Raw genomic sequence first — 14,189 nt, forward strand, 5'->3', positions numbered from 1 at the left:
GCAACAAACACCTCCTGATCCTCACCTACAGCTCAGCAGCAGACACCCACTGCTGTGCTCTCAGCCACGGCCTCCATTGAGAAAAGATGTACTGCCTGGACCTCATTTCCCTTCATGCCCCCCCATCTGTGTGTGTGTGTGTGTGTGTGTGTGTATGTGTGCGTGTGCGCGTGCACGTGTGCGTGCGTGCGTGTGTGTTTCAAGTAGTGCTTGTGTTAACCTCCAGCCTGCCAAGACACAAAGGAGCTGCTAAAGTGTTTAAGAATGCTTTATGGACGCATGACAAGGGGAACCTGACACTGCTGGGGGCCAGAGAGCATACAGGATGTGACTGAGATGAATTCTGCTTTCCTCCCAATTTGGAGCTGAGTCACAGTTGATGTGATTTAAATTGTTTGAACTGTTGGGACATGTGCAATGAAAGATACTTTGAAAGGAAGCAACATGTCGTATTAGGCCCAGGATTCTCAACCTGTGGGACCGGGGACCACTAGTGGGCCGCCAGGGTATTGCATGTGGGCACCCAAATAATTGCCCAAATGTGCTCTGAAAATGCGTGCGGCCCAACCATCTGACCACTTGCATCTCTTACTGTAAGTGGTGGTCAGACGGGTGGGACGTGAACGTTTTTGAGTTTTTTAAGTGGGCCCTGATCTGGAAAAGGACAAACAACATTAACCAATTCAACTCCAGCATCCCTATATTCTGGGGAAAACTTCCCCAGAAAATGGCCGGTCTATAAGCTCACAGTGCGTCGTTGAGATGTGTTGTGAGCTTGTAGATCGGCTACAGTCAGCGAAGGTAATCAAGTTCAAGTTTATTTGAAAAACATCATTGCATAACAATATGAATTATGATGTTTCTTACATTTTGAGACACAAGAGGACCGCTCTATTAAAATAAAATACAAACAAAAAACAAATAATCAACTATCAAACAACGCTAAAAATGTTTCTATTCTGGTAAAGCTTGTACGCCCTCGGGACGAACGACATCTGGTGCCTTTTTGTGTGATTCACAGGTTGTGTGAGTGTCCTCCCATTTCGTAGTGTGTAGCGACTTGTATTTGTAGACAGGCTCTGGATCATTGGACTGGTCCCTTCTCTCAGTAGTCGATTGAATTCCCTTAGAGTGGCCTCCTCTCTCCTCCCCTCCAGAGTGGGGAAGGAGTTAGTTGGTATCCCAATGATGCGGCAGCACCTTCTCTGCAGACATTCCAGTTCCTGTATCAAGTGTTTTGGGAGGCCGGCCCAGACAGGTGAAGCATATTCCAGCACTGGTCTGATAAAGGTCACATATACCTGGGTCAACACATCTGGCTGTAACTGCATCAACAGCTGCTTGCATCTGTCCCAGCAGGGAGCGCATGAGATGTTCGCTAAGAGTCAAATCATCTGCATATTTTATTGGCTCGACACTAGTTGTAATGATCAAGAAAGTTCATGCAGAGAACAAACAGGAGAGGGGATAAAACCCCACCTTGAGGGACACCAGCTAAAACTGCATGCGGCTTAGAAAGATGGTTTCCCCATTTGACTGTTTGCATCCTATCCTCCAGAATGCTGCTCACTGTTAGCCAGATGTTCTTTGATACTCCAAGCATTTTCAGATTGATTGTGTCAAACGCACGAGTGAAGTCAATGTATGTGACATGCACATCAAATTTAGGTTTTGCATCAACAGCATCATGCCAGCTTTGCAGAATGTGCAATAAAGCTGACACAGTAGATCTGTTCTTCATAAACCCATGCTGTGAATTAAGTATAGCTAAGTTGGTCCTTCAGGATTCCCTCGAACACTTTGCCAACACAGCTCAGAAGAGAGATCTTCTGAGAATAGTTTAGACTAGAGAGCAGTGGTGGAAAAGGTACTCAAAGTTTTTACTTAACGAAAAGTAGCAATACTGTAATATAGAAATACTCCAATTAAAAGTCTGGAATTCAACCTTTAGTAAAAGTGCAAAAGTATTGGCTTCAAAATGTACTTAAAGTCCCAAAAGTAAAAGTACTAATTGTGCAGAATGTGCCATTTAAGCTTTTCAAATGTATTATCTTTTCAAAATACCAGATGTGATTTATAGGGGCCTATAGGGCTGAAGTGGTTAATGTATGTTATGTAATAATAATCAAAATCTACAAAGTGACTAGTAACTAATGTTTTCAAATAATTGTAGTGCATGAAGTAAAATTACAATATTTGCCTCTGAGATGTAGTGGAGTAGAAGTAAAAGTACTGGAAATTGGAAATACTCCAATAAAGTAAAAGAAATACCTCAACATTGTTGTACTTAAGTACAGTATGTGAGTAAATGTACTACTTACTTTCCATCACTGGCCCTGAGTGACGCTCAACAAAGTATAGTTTAAGTTAGCAGTACTGTAGCCTCGGCCGGGAGGCGAACGCAGGACCTCGTATCAGTAAGGCGCATACGTTACCAGTTGGCTAAAGAGCCATGACCATATAAATAAGCAACGCAGCAATGCAGCACCCTATGGCCTACGGCAGGGGTTCTCACGTCCCCAGCAGGGACAAATTAGCCATTGGGCCAGTGGGGCCGTGGCCCAGGGGCCCTTGGCTCTCAGGGGCCCTTCAGGGAAATTGGACCGTCAGGTACTAACTAGGTTTGACACCATGAAATGGGCTCCTGGGGCTCTTCATTGGCCATTTATTTTGTTAAATTTAGGTCAAAAGGGTGATAAAAACACTGAAAAGCATTAAATGTCGCACTCACGCCCGCTATGGGGGCCCTGCAATGATTACCGGCCCAGGGGCCCTCGTGGGGGTTCATCCGTCCCCAGCCACGTTTTTGGCTGGGAGTGGGGACCCCCGGAAATGCTTTGCCCATGTCTCGCGAGCCCCGCCCCTCCTCCCCACCCCCAATATAAAAATACAATAATCTTAATAATTGAGAAAATAAATCAATCATAAATCAATACTGAAGCCAGATAAAATCATTAAGGAAAGTTTATGCATGTACTATGTGTACTATATGTAAACTCTTAATTTCCATTTTCCAGCCATTCAGTTGCAAAAAAATAAAATAATAATAATCTGGGGATTCCGCCCCCCCCCCCCCCCCCCCCCCCCAGGGGTCGCGACCCCCAGGTTGAGAACCCCTGGGCTACAGTACCACCAGCTTCAGCTGCTTCACATTAATAAACAGCGTTATGACAATTCAATGGTTATTTTTCGCCACAACTAATATGGAGTTTCAAAACCAGTCTTTTGACATGTGAAGTTAAATACGCTATTAAATACAACACAAGACATCCTACATTTGACCTCTAACTTGACTTTTGTAAATATCTTGTTGCCTGTGGTGAGACTGCCACCTACAGGTCAATTCAAGTATTGTTCCAAATGAGTCAGCGTTTGCTTTGCAATAAAAATAATAAGACATACTTAAGAAAATTATTGTATCCTATGTAAATGCTCGCTATCCGGAGTCCAAATAAGTAGCCTATATTAAGAATAACGCTTTCACTCCAGACAGTGCCCACTGCCCAGTAGTGCCCACTGAATATAACTCCAACTCCGAGGAGATATCCGACAGACCGACATAATATAATGTGCAATGTGCATGTCTGACATCAATCTCCACTCCATAATTGGACCGTCTACGCTCTGGACCAGACCATGCTGCAGAACTCCATATGGATATGACATGGGCCATATCATCAGCGATTCGTGACGTGACATACCAGATCCAGTCAACTGAAGCCCATAAAGGGTTATTCTTAGCCCTGAAAACATGACTGTCATGTATGATTATCAAGTACGAGCGTCATGTGAACCATGGCTAGGTTATTCTAAACACTGCGCTGTCTATGACTCAGTCTGAGGATGCCAGCTGCCGTAAAATAAAAAATAAGTAGTAGACTGAAATGCAATGATGATACAATCCATTATTCTGTGATCTTGTAACCACGGCTGACAAACAAACTCATAACGTCGTGTTCGATTAGCGTGGTCTTTTTCAAAATGGCAGCCTACAAGTGATACGAGAGAAGTTAACGCGGTTAATATGTCAACATGTCACTTCTCAGAATCTGTGCCTTTTCAAAGAGTTTGAATCGCTGCAGTTTATTCGAAAGATGTGGGCTTCGTGGACTTCGAGTGGACCACTGTCTAACGACCCGGAACAACGTTGTAAGGCGCATATCAGGTAATAACGTCAGTCCCACAGTCTCCTAGCTCAGGTCATAGCTCTAGGCATTAGAGCTATGGACCAGAGCTAGTTGTCTCCTAGAATCTATAGGTAGGCCAGGACATGTGCACTGCTAGTCTAATTCCAATGGGTTAAAATTGTTGGTTCACTGCAGCGGTGGCCGAACGGATAGCGGAGCGGTCTTGATACCGGAAGGTCGCCAGTTCGAATCAGCGGGCCGACACGTTAAAATTACCACCGCTGAAGTGCCCTTGAACAAGGCATTGAACCACTACGATGAAATGTGTTCTATGAGCAGGGCCTGGCTGGAAACAAGTTCTTGAGCTTAGCCCAGATACCCTGGGTAAATATAGTAATCATTTCATTTAATTGTTGTAGAGCATACTGGGGCAACAATAACATTTGAATGGTAGGGGGTAGCCTGGTCCAGTGCGTCAGCGAGTCAGAGTCAGAGAGAGACTCGCTGACGAGACTCGCTGACGCACTGGACCAGGGCTAGGTAGGGGGCAGGAAGAGTGGGCACACCAAACACTTTTTGTTTATGCCCATAATGATCGACTTGCTATCCACAGGTTTTGTAGCAAATGTCAAAATATATTGTATTCTACAAATCTATTGTATACGTAACATTACTAAAGACTATAGTATCTATCTATAAATGCACCAAGTCTCTGTGCATGTGTGTGTACGTCTGTAATCCACCTAACTCGAGAACCGTTCGCCCCACCGACTTCAAATTCGACACACCGTTCCACACCCCCACAGGGAGTGCAGTGCCCGGTGTCAAGTCGGACGGACCCACGGTTGTCCACAACCGCCCCAAAAGGCCTCTGCCCGGGCTCTGGACAGGGCCCCTGCCCAGTGTCCATATATGTAGCTGAACATCAAAGGAGAGGAAGAACATCCGCACACCAGTTTGTAGAGCTCCGAGACTTACTTTATTTACGAATATGCAACGTTTCGACCGTCTAGGTCATTTATTTATTTATGTTTTGCCTGATGAAGACCTAGACGGTCGAAATGTTGCATATTCGTTGTCATTAAATAAAGTAAGTCTCGGAGCTCTACAAACTGGTGTGCGGATGTTCTTCCTCTTCTTTGATGTTTGCCTTAATGCCTGACATCCAGCACCTGGCCTGAATATAGGCATTGAGATGTGCACACAATCTTCTCTGTGAACATAATGGAGCTGGCCTGTTCTGATGTCTGCATAGACTCCATATTTGGGCATGCCTGACAAAGAACTCCATATATGGGCATAAAAGTGGCACAGTCATAATATCTGGGTGGGGCATCCATTTCCAACTTGCATCGTTCCAAGTAGGTCAGTGCCCAATGGGCACCGCTGTAGAGGCTCCAATGGGCACCGCTCTAGTTTCCCAAATTCTTCATCTTTCACATTTTGATAGAAATAAGCAATGTAGGTAGCTGTGATTTGATAATATGGGCCATCCACAATTCCACATAAGCACTAATATATACACTCTATACTCACACACTATATGTTATAACAATCTTCCACACCACAAATGGCAGTGGTGATCGACATACTGTAGTTATAGTTAGTCATAGTGCTTGGTGTGCACAGCCCTTAAGTCAGGGCAGGCACAACTAAACTTTACCTACTTTCTTTCAGAAACTCCCTGGTGTTTACAACGAAGACATTTTTCACCATTATTCCCAAAGACAGTGGAAGGGAAGAAACGCATATTTGAACAGTCTCAGCTTTTTGAAGGTATGTTGCCCAATTGTTTAACGAAATATATAGTTGTCTTTTCCTTAATCCCAACTATCTTGGCAAAGAGTCTAATCAAGTCTCCAACAATTAAGATGCTTTTCTGCTACACCTCAACAGGCAAAATGTCTGCAATGTCTTATCATCATAGTATACTGGCATTCTTTCTGTGTTTTATTGGTGTGGTTGCCAGAGGTAACTAGACTAGTAATTGCCCACTTTATTACTACTTTATTCCGGAGAAATATTTTATTCTATGTAATCTTGTTAGGCCCCTGTGACATCATATTGCTGTAAAATAATTTGTTTTGCTTACCGTAGATGCCATTTCTGTTCATTTCACTTAGTGCTTGAGGCAAGGATACAGCAGCTCCAATCCGATGGCATTCTAGATGTCCAACATGCAAAGGTACAATTTCTCCAAACCCCTTCATCTGCACAAGGGCTTACATCTGGAAAAGGCCCTAAAAGAGTCCCTTGGGCGGAAAAACTGAAACAGGAGAAAAAGAAAACAGAGCAGAAACTTCAGAAACTAAAGAATGTTGAGGACAAACCGCCATCAAAGTCTAAACATAGCAAAGGTCGCCTGAAGACCCCTGGTACATCGCTCAAAACCATATCCACCTCTGTGTCCTCTGCTTCTCCGGCATCAGCATCACCTCCTAAGGCCTCTGCATCCCCACATTCAACAGCAGCTCCACCTCCTAAGGCCTCTGCATCCCCACATTCAACAGCAGCTCCACCTCGTAAGGCCTCGGCTTCCCAACATTCAGCAGCACCTTCTCCACCTCCTGTATCCCCACATTCAGCAACATCTTCTTCACCTCCTAAGGCCTCTAAACGTAAAGGGAAGGGCTCTAGTGGACAGGGCAAGAGCCAGTCTCTCACTGACCCCAAGGAGCTGGCCGAGGTAGAGGATGCAAAGGTACAATTTCTCCAAACCCCTTCATCTGCACGAGGGCTTACATCTGGAAAAGGCCCTAAAAGAGTCCCTTGGGCGGAAAAACTGAAACAGGAGAAAAAGAAAACAGAGCAGAAACTTCAGAAACTAAAGAATGTTGAGGACAAACCGCCATCAAAGTCTAAACATAGCAAAGGTCGCCTGAAGACCCCTGGTACATCGCTCAAAACCATATCCACCTCTGTGTCCTCTGCTTCTCCGGCATCAGCATCACCTCCTAAGGCCTCTGCATCCCCACATTCAACAGCAGCTCCACCTCCTAAGGCCTCTGCATCCCCACATTCAACAGCAGCTCCACCTCGTAAGGCCTCGGCTTCCCAACATTCAGCTGCACCTTCTCCACCTCCTGTATCCCCACATTCAGCAACATCTTCTTCACCTCCTAAGGCCATCCCTAAATCAGGACAGTCTGATTCTCAAAGATCAAGTAAGTCGAAAATGACTGAATCGCAGGGGAAGGGCTCTAGTGGACGGGGCAAGAGCCAGTCTCTCACTGACCCCAAGGAGCTGGCCGAGGTAGAGGAGCTTGAATCGCAGGGGAAGGGCTCTAGTGGACGGGAAAGGGGCCAGTCTCTCACTGACCCCAAGGAGCTGGCCGAGGTAGAGGAGCTTGTGAGGAAGGTCAATGCACAGCTTAGTCATCTGACAGCATCCTCTACGAACCCAGAGGACCCCAAGGGGGACAGTCAGCAGAATAGGTACATCCTGCTGAGCTGCCTCTCCTATCTGGAGACGTGTGTGTTTAATGGACAGGTGGAGCACGCCCATCGCTTCCTGCAGAGCCTGCACAGAAGCAAGAAACGCCAACATCTCAACACAGAGATCCATAACATCATGATGAGAGTATGGGCCAAAAAGGTAAGATTAGCTGTATGTGGTTATTTTTGAGGGGCGCTATCCCCTTAAACGTCTGGCTTTGTTTATTAATTGACTGCCAAGGATGCAATATTACGGCACATCAAATCCAAAATTAGCAGATATATGAGCTCATATTTTTGAACGTTTTTGAAAAATCTTGAATAATCGGTGTTCATGTTTAATGAAATAAAAGCACCTCTAATAAAACTGAACATATGATATCTCTCTCTTATCTGTTTTTATTTGTGATATAGATTTTTGGTGTGATTTTTGTTATGTTTGTTATGAATCGAATACATAGGACCTCAATGGAAACAAGCCCACTAGGACTTTTTTGTTTTAGACCAAGTACTCGTGCTGTTTGCATCTTCAGTCTAATAAAGTATTTAATCAATCAATTTCTATCTTTACTTTCTGTCTGTCTTTTCTGTAGGGCGCATTAAATCAGATCGCCCGCGTGTTTATCCGTCTAGAAGAAGCTGGTTTGAAGCCTGACGCGGGATCCTACTGTGCTGCTTTGGAGTGCATGGGCCGCAACCCCAGCTGCTCCCCACAAGTCATCAGCAGGTAGGCTAATAAAATAATTTGGTGATGGTGGTTTTCATACCTGTGACTTGGGACCCCCAGGGTGGTCCCCACATGTCCCAGATGACAGTTAAGTGACAATTTAAGGACTTTTAAGACCTTTTTAATGCCTAAAAAAATCACACTTGTGTGAAGTGAGGGGCGCTCTTATCATACATCATCATACATACATCATCACAAAAGTCATTCCGGCCAATCACTTTTGGCATCTTCACTTTTCTGCCCTCACTTTTATCTTCTATATGTACTTTGCTCAAATCATCGCTATGGGGTGATCAGCCAATCACAAGCCAATGTTTGTATTTACACAAACCCGGAATGGTGGGCATAGGAGGGGCTAGCGCCCCTCAAAGAAAGAAAGAAAATAAAAAGTCCATTACTGTAACTGCATCAAAAGTAATCAGCAAACTATATTATACAAACTAGTCTAACATTGGCCAAATTGTCAAATAACGGAAAAACTCCTACATTCCTAGTGCTTATCAGGGTGGGGGTGGTCCCCAGTTCAAATATGATTATTTTGGGGGTTGGCATGCTCACAGAAACACATCTTTTGCCTATGTTTTGGTGACATGTTCTGCAATACTGATCAGTACCAGCAGGTGGCACTATTGACTAAAATGAACACCTTTTAACCCATTATGATGTAATGACTACTATAAGATGTATGTACTGTAAATGGCCTACAGTGGCCTAACCCAGTGCTTCTCAACATGGGGCCCAGAGTCCTTGAGTGGGTTCCAGGGGGTCCCCAGGTAAATTATTGATGGTTAGAAACCAAATGTACCCTTACAGGTCTGTGACTCCTAGAGTGTACAAATGGAACCTAATGAACTCTTATGAGTCCACCTGGTTCCATTTGCACGCTCTCTCGCTTAACACAGACAATTTTACAATATACAGTACTATAGATCGGGTTCCCACTTCCCAGAAATAATAAAAAGCATAAATGGGGACCTAAAGCAAAACCGTTGTATTTGAATTGCTAATCAGTCAATTACAGGTAAGATCCTGCAGTGTGTGTGTGGTAGCCTTAGAGACTGTGAGTCGGCCACCATTGGGATTATAATTAATCATAAAAACAAACAGCATGGCAAGAATGATCTTCTGAAGGGGAACGTAGAGTGTAAAAGGCAGCACAATTCAACCCAGTGAGTAATCACTGGTGCTGTTCTGAGTACAGGAATAGTCCCAAAACACAAGTGGATCGCACACAGGCATACGTACGTACGTATGCTGAGTAGGCCTATTACATTTATCGAGTTGAACTAAACAATGAAGAGTGAAAATGCTGCTGTTGGAATAATTCCTCCTGTCGTGAGACTACAGCTACTAGTTCAGCCCAAGCCCCCAGGACCGGACCTGTGGCCAAATCTGCTACTGTAATCGACCTCAACAGTTCATGGAATCGACACATGCTGGCTTGTGGAGGTGATTTGTGATGTGAACACTTATACTGTAAGTCTTATAGGACAGTAAAGTGCATGCCGTTTTGACCTCAGTGACTTGACAAATACCTTTAAGTAGGGTGTCCCTAGGGACGTATGCGATAAGTAGGGTGTCCCTATAGGGACGTACAGTATGCGATGGCTGAGCAACCTTTATTGAAATGAGTGGCTGGGGAGGGGGGAGTCATTCTTCCAGATAATATATAGTCAACCTTCCTGACAAGTTGACAACAGGCTCCTTACTTCCTACATGGCTGATGTTTGTCTCCTTGGCAACATAGTGGAACAAACTGTTTTCCAGTTGTCACTGCTCCATATCTGCACAGGGCTGTCTTTTCGTGTTCTTGCTTTTCTCAAGGCCACTTGAAATTGTTGAAGCTGTGGAGACATGCTGATGCGATCGTTGGGATCTTGCATGTTTTTGCAAGATTACAGTCCTGATTTTAAATTTGCAGAACCACAGTAGCGAGAAGCTGGGCATATTTACCATTATATTTGCGTGGACAACGGTTTTCCTGGATCATTGGTCGAGCACAAATTCCTTTAAACTGCATTCATTCAGCCTTTATCTTCATCGACATGTTGACAGCCCTGCAGTGCCTGAACCAGGCTAACCTGACAAATCACCAATGATTTGTTGCATTTATTGAGTTGAGTTGGGTTGTTGCATCGATTTGTCACTGATTGTGTGTTTAGGAGCACTTCAGGAGCACTTCAGAAGAAGCTACGGTCACTTAAGGTTTGTAGTGGGAAAGAGTATTCATATTTAAAATTGGCACCCTATGACTCAAATAATTGTCTCCACCAGGCCGAAGGCATGGGGAGAGAGTATGTTTTGCACTCCGTCCGTCCGTCCGTCCGTCCGTGTGTCCGTCCTTCCTTCCGTCCGTCTGTGTACAGCTAATCTCCGGCACCGTTAACCCGGCCGATGCCAAACTTTGCACACACACTCCCTGGATGCCAACGATGAACCTCTGCCCCACATTTTCCAGAACGGCCAGTTATAGCGCCACCATGAGGCAGCTTTTCACATTTATTACCTACAACTGCACCGATCTGCGTGAAACGTTGCATGCACACTCCCTAGAGGCCAAGGACAAACCTTTGACCTGCATTTTCCGCATCTGCCTTTTATAGCGCCACCAGGAGGCCGACTTTTGTAAAACACAATTTTTGATATTACTCCTCCAGATTCTGTCCAAAAATCTCACAAATCGTTACACAGTATCTCTATGGTCATGTGCTCAAGTCGGATCTGTCCGATATTTCATATTCCATCCTAATTGGCTATAATTGGCTTTCACAGTTTGCAAGATTGCCCCGTTTTGAACAACAGCCTCAAATCATGAACGCAGCATGCAATTTACGTGAAATCTTTCACACTTTTTCTTACTAGGCTGAGGAATATATCCCACCCTTTTCACATTGGCCTGTTATAGCGCCACCAACAGGTTGATTTTTGCAAAACACATTTTTGGAACAAAATGCCTCAAATCATCCAATTGCCATCAAAGGCGTATGAAGAAATGGCAATCAGTACACATGATCTCTGTAGTCATGTGATCAAGACGAGTCTGTTGGATTTCTCAGATTGTACACTGATTGTTTTCAGGAGTGGCCCGTTTTGTACAAAATGCTGCACATATCCTGCTCATCCAGAATTCTATCCTCAGAGATGCTATGAGTGATCTGGCTCTGCATTTCCTCAACAAAATGAAGAAAATTGTTGCAAAAAAAAACATCCTCCTAAACATTTTGCCAAACATCACACACACTCCTACCCTCCTGGTGGAGACCTGTGCCCGGAAGGGCACTTTTTCTAGTTATATCTAAGTACGTGTTCCTCTGGATTGCTTTCCACTGTATATTCCTGCCATTGCACACCTTTAGCAGTAGTGACTTTCTCAGAGCCTCTGCCTGATGATCTAAAAGCCTAATATCTTTTTATTCTATCATAACCTGTATCAGGTAAATTGTTATTTGTCTTGTGTCTGCAAATATTAGTGCCGTTAGTGTTAGACCGGGTTTACATACCGTATCCTCTAGTTGTTGTGGGAGTGTCATGCTTCTCTTCACTCCCTTGGGGCTGGTAGAGGCTGAACTAAATCTTGAGGCAACATGAAACGTGGTCTGTAGTCGAGTCCAATATAGTTCAGGAAGAACTGAGATCCCCACTGATAATAATCATGTTAATTAGTATGTCCTCAACTTCATACAAAACGAGATTAGGGTTACTGTACTTCATTGTGTGCAACGAAAATGGTCGATCTACAAACTCACAACTTTGTAGCACTGTGATGCATTGTGAGCTCTTCAGACAGCTCAAAGTAGTTCACAGCTCAAGGGGAGGAGGACTGCATTCATCATAATGAGTCTCCCTGCTTGATGCGAGCCAATGGAATCTGCAGGACTGTGCCAAAGTCCATCAGAATGATTGATTAGGATTGATACTGTATTTCCTGTTCTCCTGACATTACTGTGCTGTAAAATGCCACTTTTCAGTTTGTTTTTCATTATTTATATGCTTACACACACAGACAGACAGACAGACAGACAGACAGACAGACAGACACCTCATTCCTGGTCCTCAGTAGTGTCATCCTATATGCTGCATGGGCTAATAGCAGGACAAGTGTCATAGCAGCAGGAGTAGCTGGCAGGTAGCCAGCTGGTTCATCCATAATCGTAAGCTGATGCTTATGACATTGTTGTTTTGTGGTGGTGTTCACTTGCGGGGTCTCTGATGCCAAGCAGTACATGTCCTCCCTCTGTGTTCCTTACCATAACTCCTTTCTGTCTTCTCTCCCTGTTTGTTTCTCTCCCTGTTTGTTTGTTATTACTCTTGATTCATATACTTGCCTTTTGTTCCTTAAACCACTTTCACACTGGCTTGTTTGGGTGAAAATGTTGTTACCAAAGCTTCCAGAAACGTCTAAAATCATGATTTGTTGTACGCCAAAGTGAAAGTATGTGTTTTTTAGTGCTTTAATGCCTATTAATTGCACGCATGCGTGCAGCCACGCACGCACGCATACTATTTATTACAGACAGTCAGACAGAGAGTTGAGTCTTTTCTCACTGCTGATTCTGTTCATCCCTGTTGAGTGCTCTCTTCACCAGTGCTTAGTGTCCTGCCGGGCTGCACCATAGCACTCACTGCACTGATTAGGCGCCATCTTCCAACTTCTCTGACCCCTTTGTTCCTCTGGACCTAACTGCCAGCACCCAACCTAATCCTGTCTTTGTTCAAGGCACGCTCTCATTTGCTCGAACTGAAATTGCACATTTTACCATTACAAGAGAAGCCAAGGAATGCATTTAAAAGGTCAAATTTGAGATTTGAGCACTTCTAAAGATAGCCAATGTTTAGGAGTCAACGTGATAACATCTGTAGTGTCTCATTCATTATGTTGTACTGTACATGTAAATCGTCCAGATAGCATCAAGTGAGGGATGCAAGGATTTCCTTATTGGCCGTTTAATCATGTGTAAAGGGCAGTTGATAATAAATGGCTGTACAGTTCTGCAGTTGACCTACAGAGAGCAGTGCTATCACATGGACTCACCATGCTCCCTTAGTTACCAGTGCTTATGAAGGGTCTCACTTTAAGGCATACATGTTATAAGGAGTCAAGGACAGCACGCCATTGCTTGACCATTAAACGGTTAATCATTAAACAGTTAATGGAATAAATAATCAACATGTGGCATGCAAAAAACAATTGGCAAATAATAATGAACTAGAAAAAGTGCCCTTCTGGGCACAGGTCTCCACCAGGAGGATAGGACTGTGTGAGATGTTTGGCAAAATGTTTAGGATTAATATAAACATGTTTTTGAGGCATTTTGTTCCAAAAATGTGTTTTGCAAAAATCAACCTGTTGGTGGCGCTATAACAGGCCAATGTGAAAAGGGTGGGATATATTCCTCAGCCTAGTAAGAAAATGTGTGAAAGATTTCATGTAAATTGCATGCTGCGTTCATGATTTGAGGCTTTTGTTCAAAACGGGGCAATCTTGCAAACTGTGAAAGCTAATTATAGCCAATTAGGATGGAATATGAAATATCGGACAGATCCGACTTGAGCACATGCCCATAGAGATAGTGTGTAACGATTTGTGAGATTTTTGGACAGAATCTGGAGGAGTAATATCAAAAAATGTGTTTTACCAAAATCGGCCTCCTGATGGCAGATGCGGAAAATGCAGGTCAACGGTTTGTCCTTGGCCTCTAGGGAGTGTGCATGCAATGTTTCACGCAGATCGGTGCAGTTTTAGGTAAAACATTTGAAAAGATGCCTCATGGTGGCGCTATAACAGGCCGTTCTGGAAAATGTGGGGCAGAGGTTCATCGTTGGCAACCAGGGAGTGTGTGTGCAAAGTTTGGCATCGACCGGGTTAACGGTGCCGGAGATTAGCTGGTAACAGACGGACG

General features: G+C 44.1%; 1 protein-coding gene across 2 annotated transcripts in view; it reads left to right on the forward strand.

The window, feature by feature from the left end:
* Positions 1-3,765: 3,765 nt before the first annotated feature.
* polrmt (polymerase (RNA) mitochondrial (DNA directed)) overlaps positions 3,766-14,189 on the forward strand; it is a 73,225-nt gene continuing 62,801 nt past the window's right edge. Inside the window, exons 1-5 of one of the 2 annotated variants that reach the window (XM_079506694.1) lie at positions 3,768-4,165; positions 5,805-5,903; positions 6,251-6,813; positions 7,465-7,722; positions 8,156-8,289. In XM_079506694.1, the coding sequence (XP_079362820.1) occupies positions 4,033-4,165; positions 5,805-5,903; positions 6,251-6,813; positions 7,465-7,722; positions 8,156-8,289 (1,187 nt within the window). In that variant the 5' untranslated portion in view covers positions 3,768-4,032. Of the gene's footprint in view, positions 4,166-5,804; positions 5,904-6,250; positions 7,723-8,155; positions 8,290-14,189 lie in introns of both variants that reach the window. The other variant, XM_079506693.1, reaches the window with a different exon arrangement.

This window comes from Electrona antarctica (genome assembly GCF_951216825.1).
Source record: "Electrona antarctica genome assembly, chromosome: 7".
Taxonomy (NCBI): domain Eukaryota; kingdom Metazoa; phylum Chordata; class Actinopteri; order Myctophiformes; family Myctophidae; genus Electrona; species Electrona antarctica.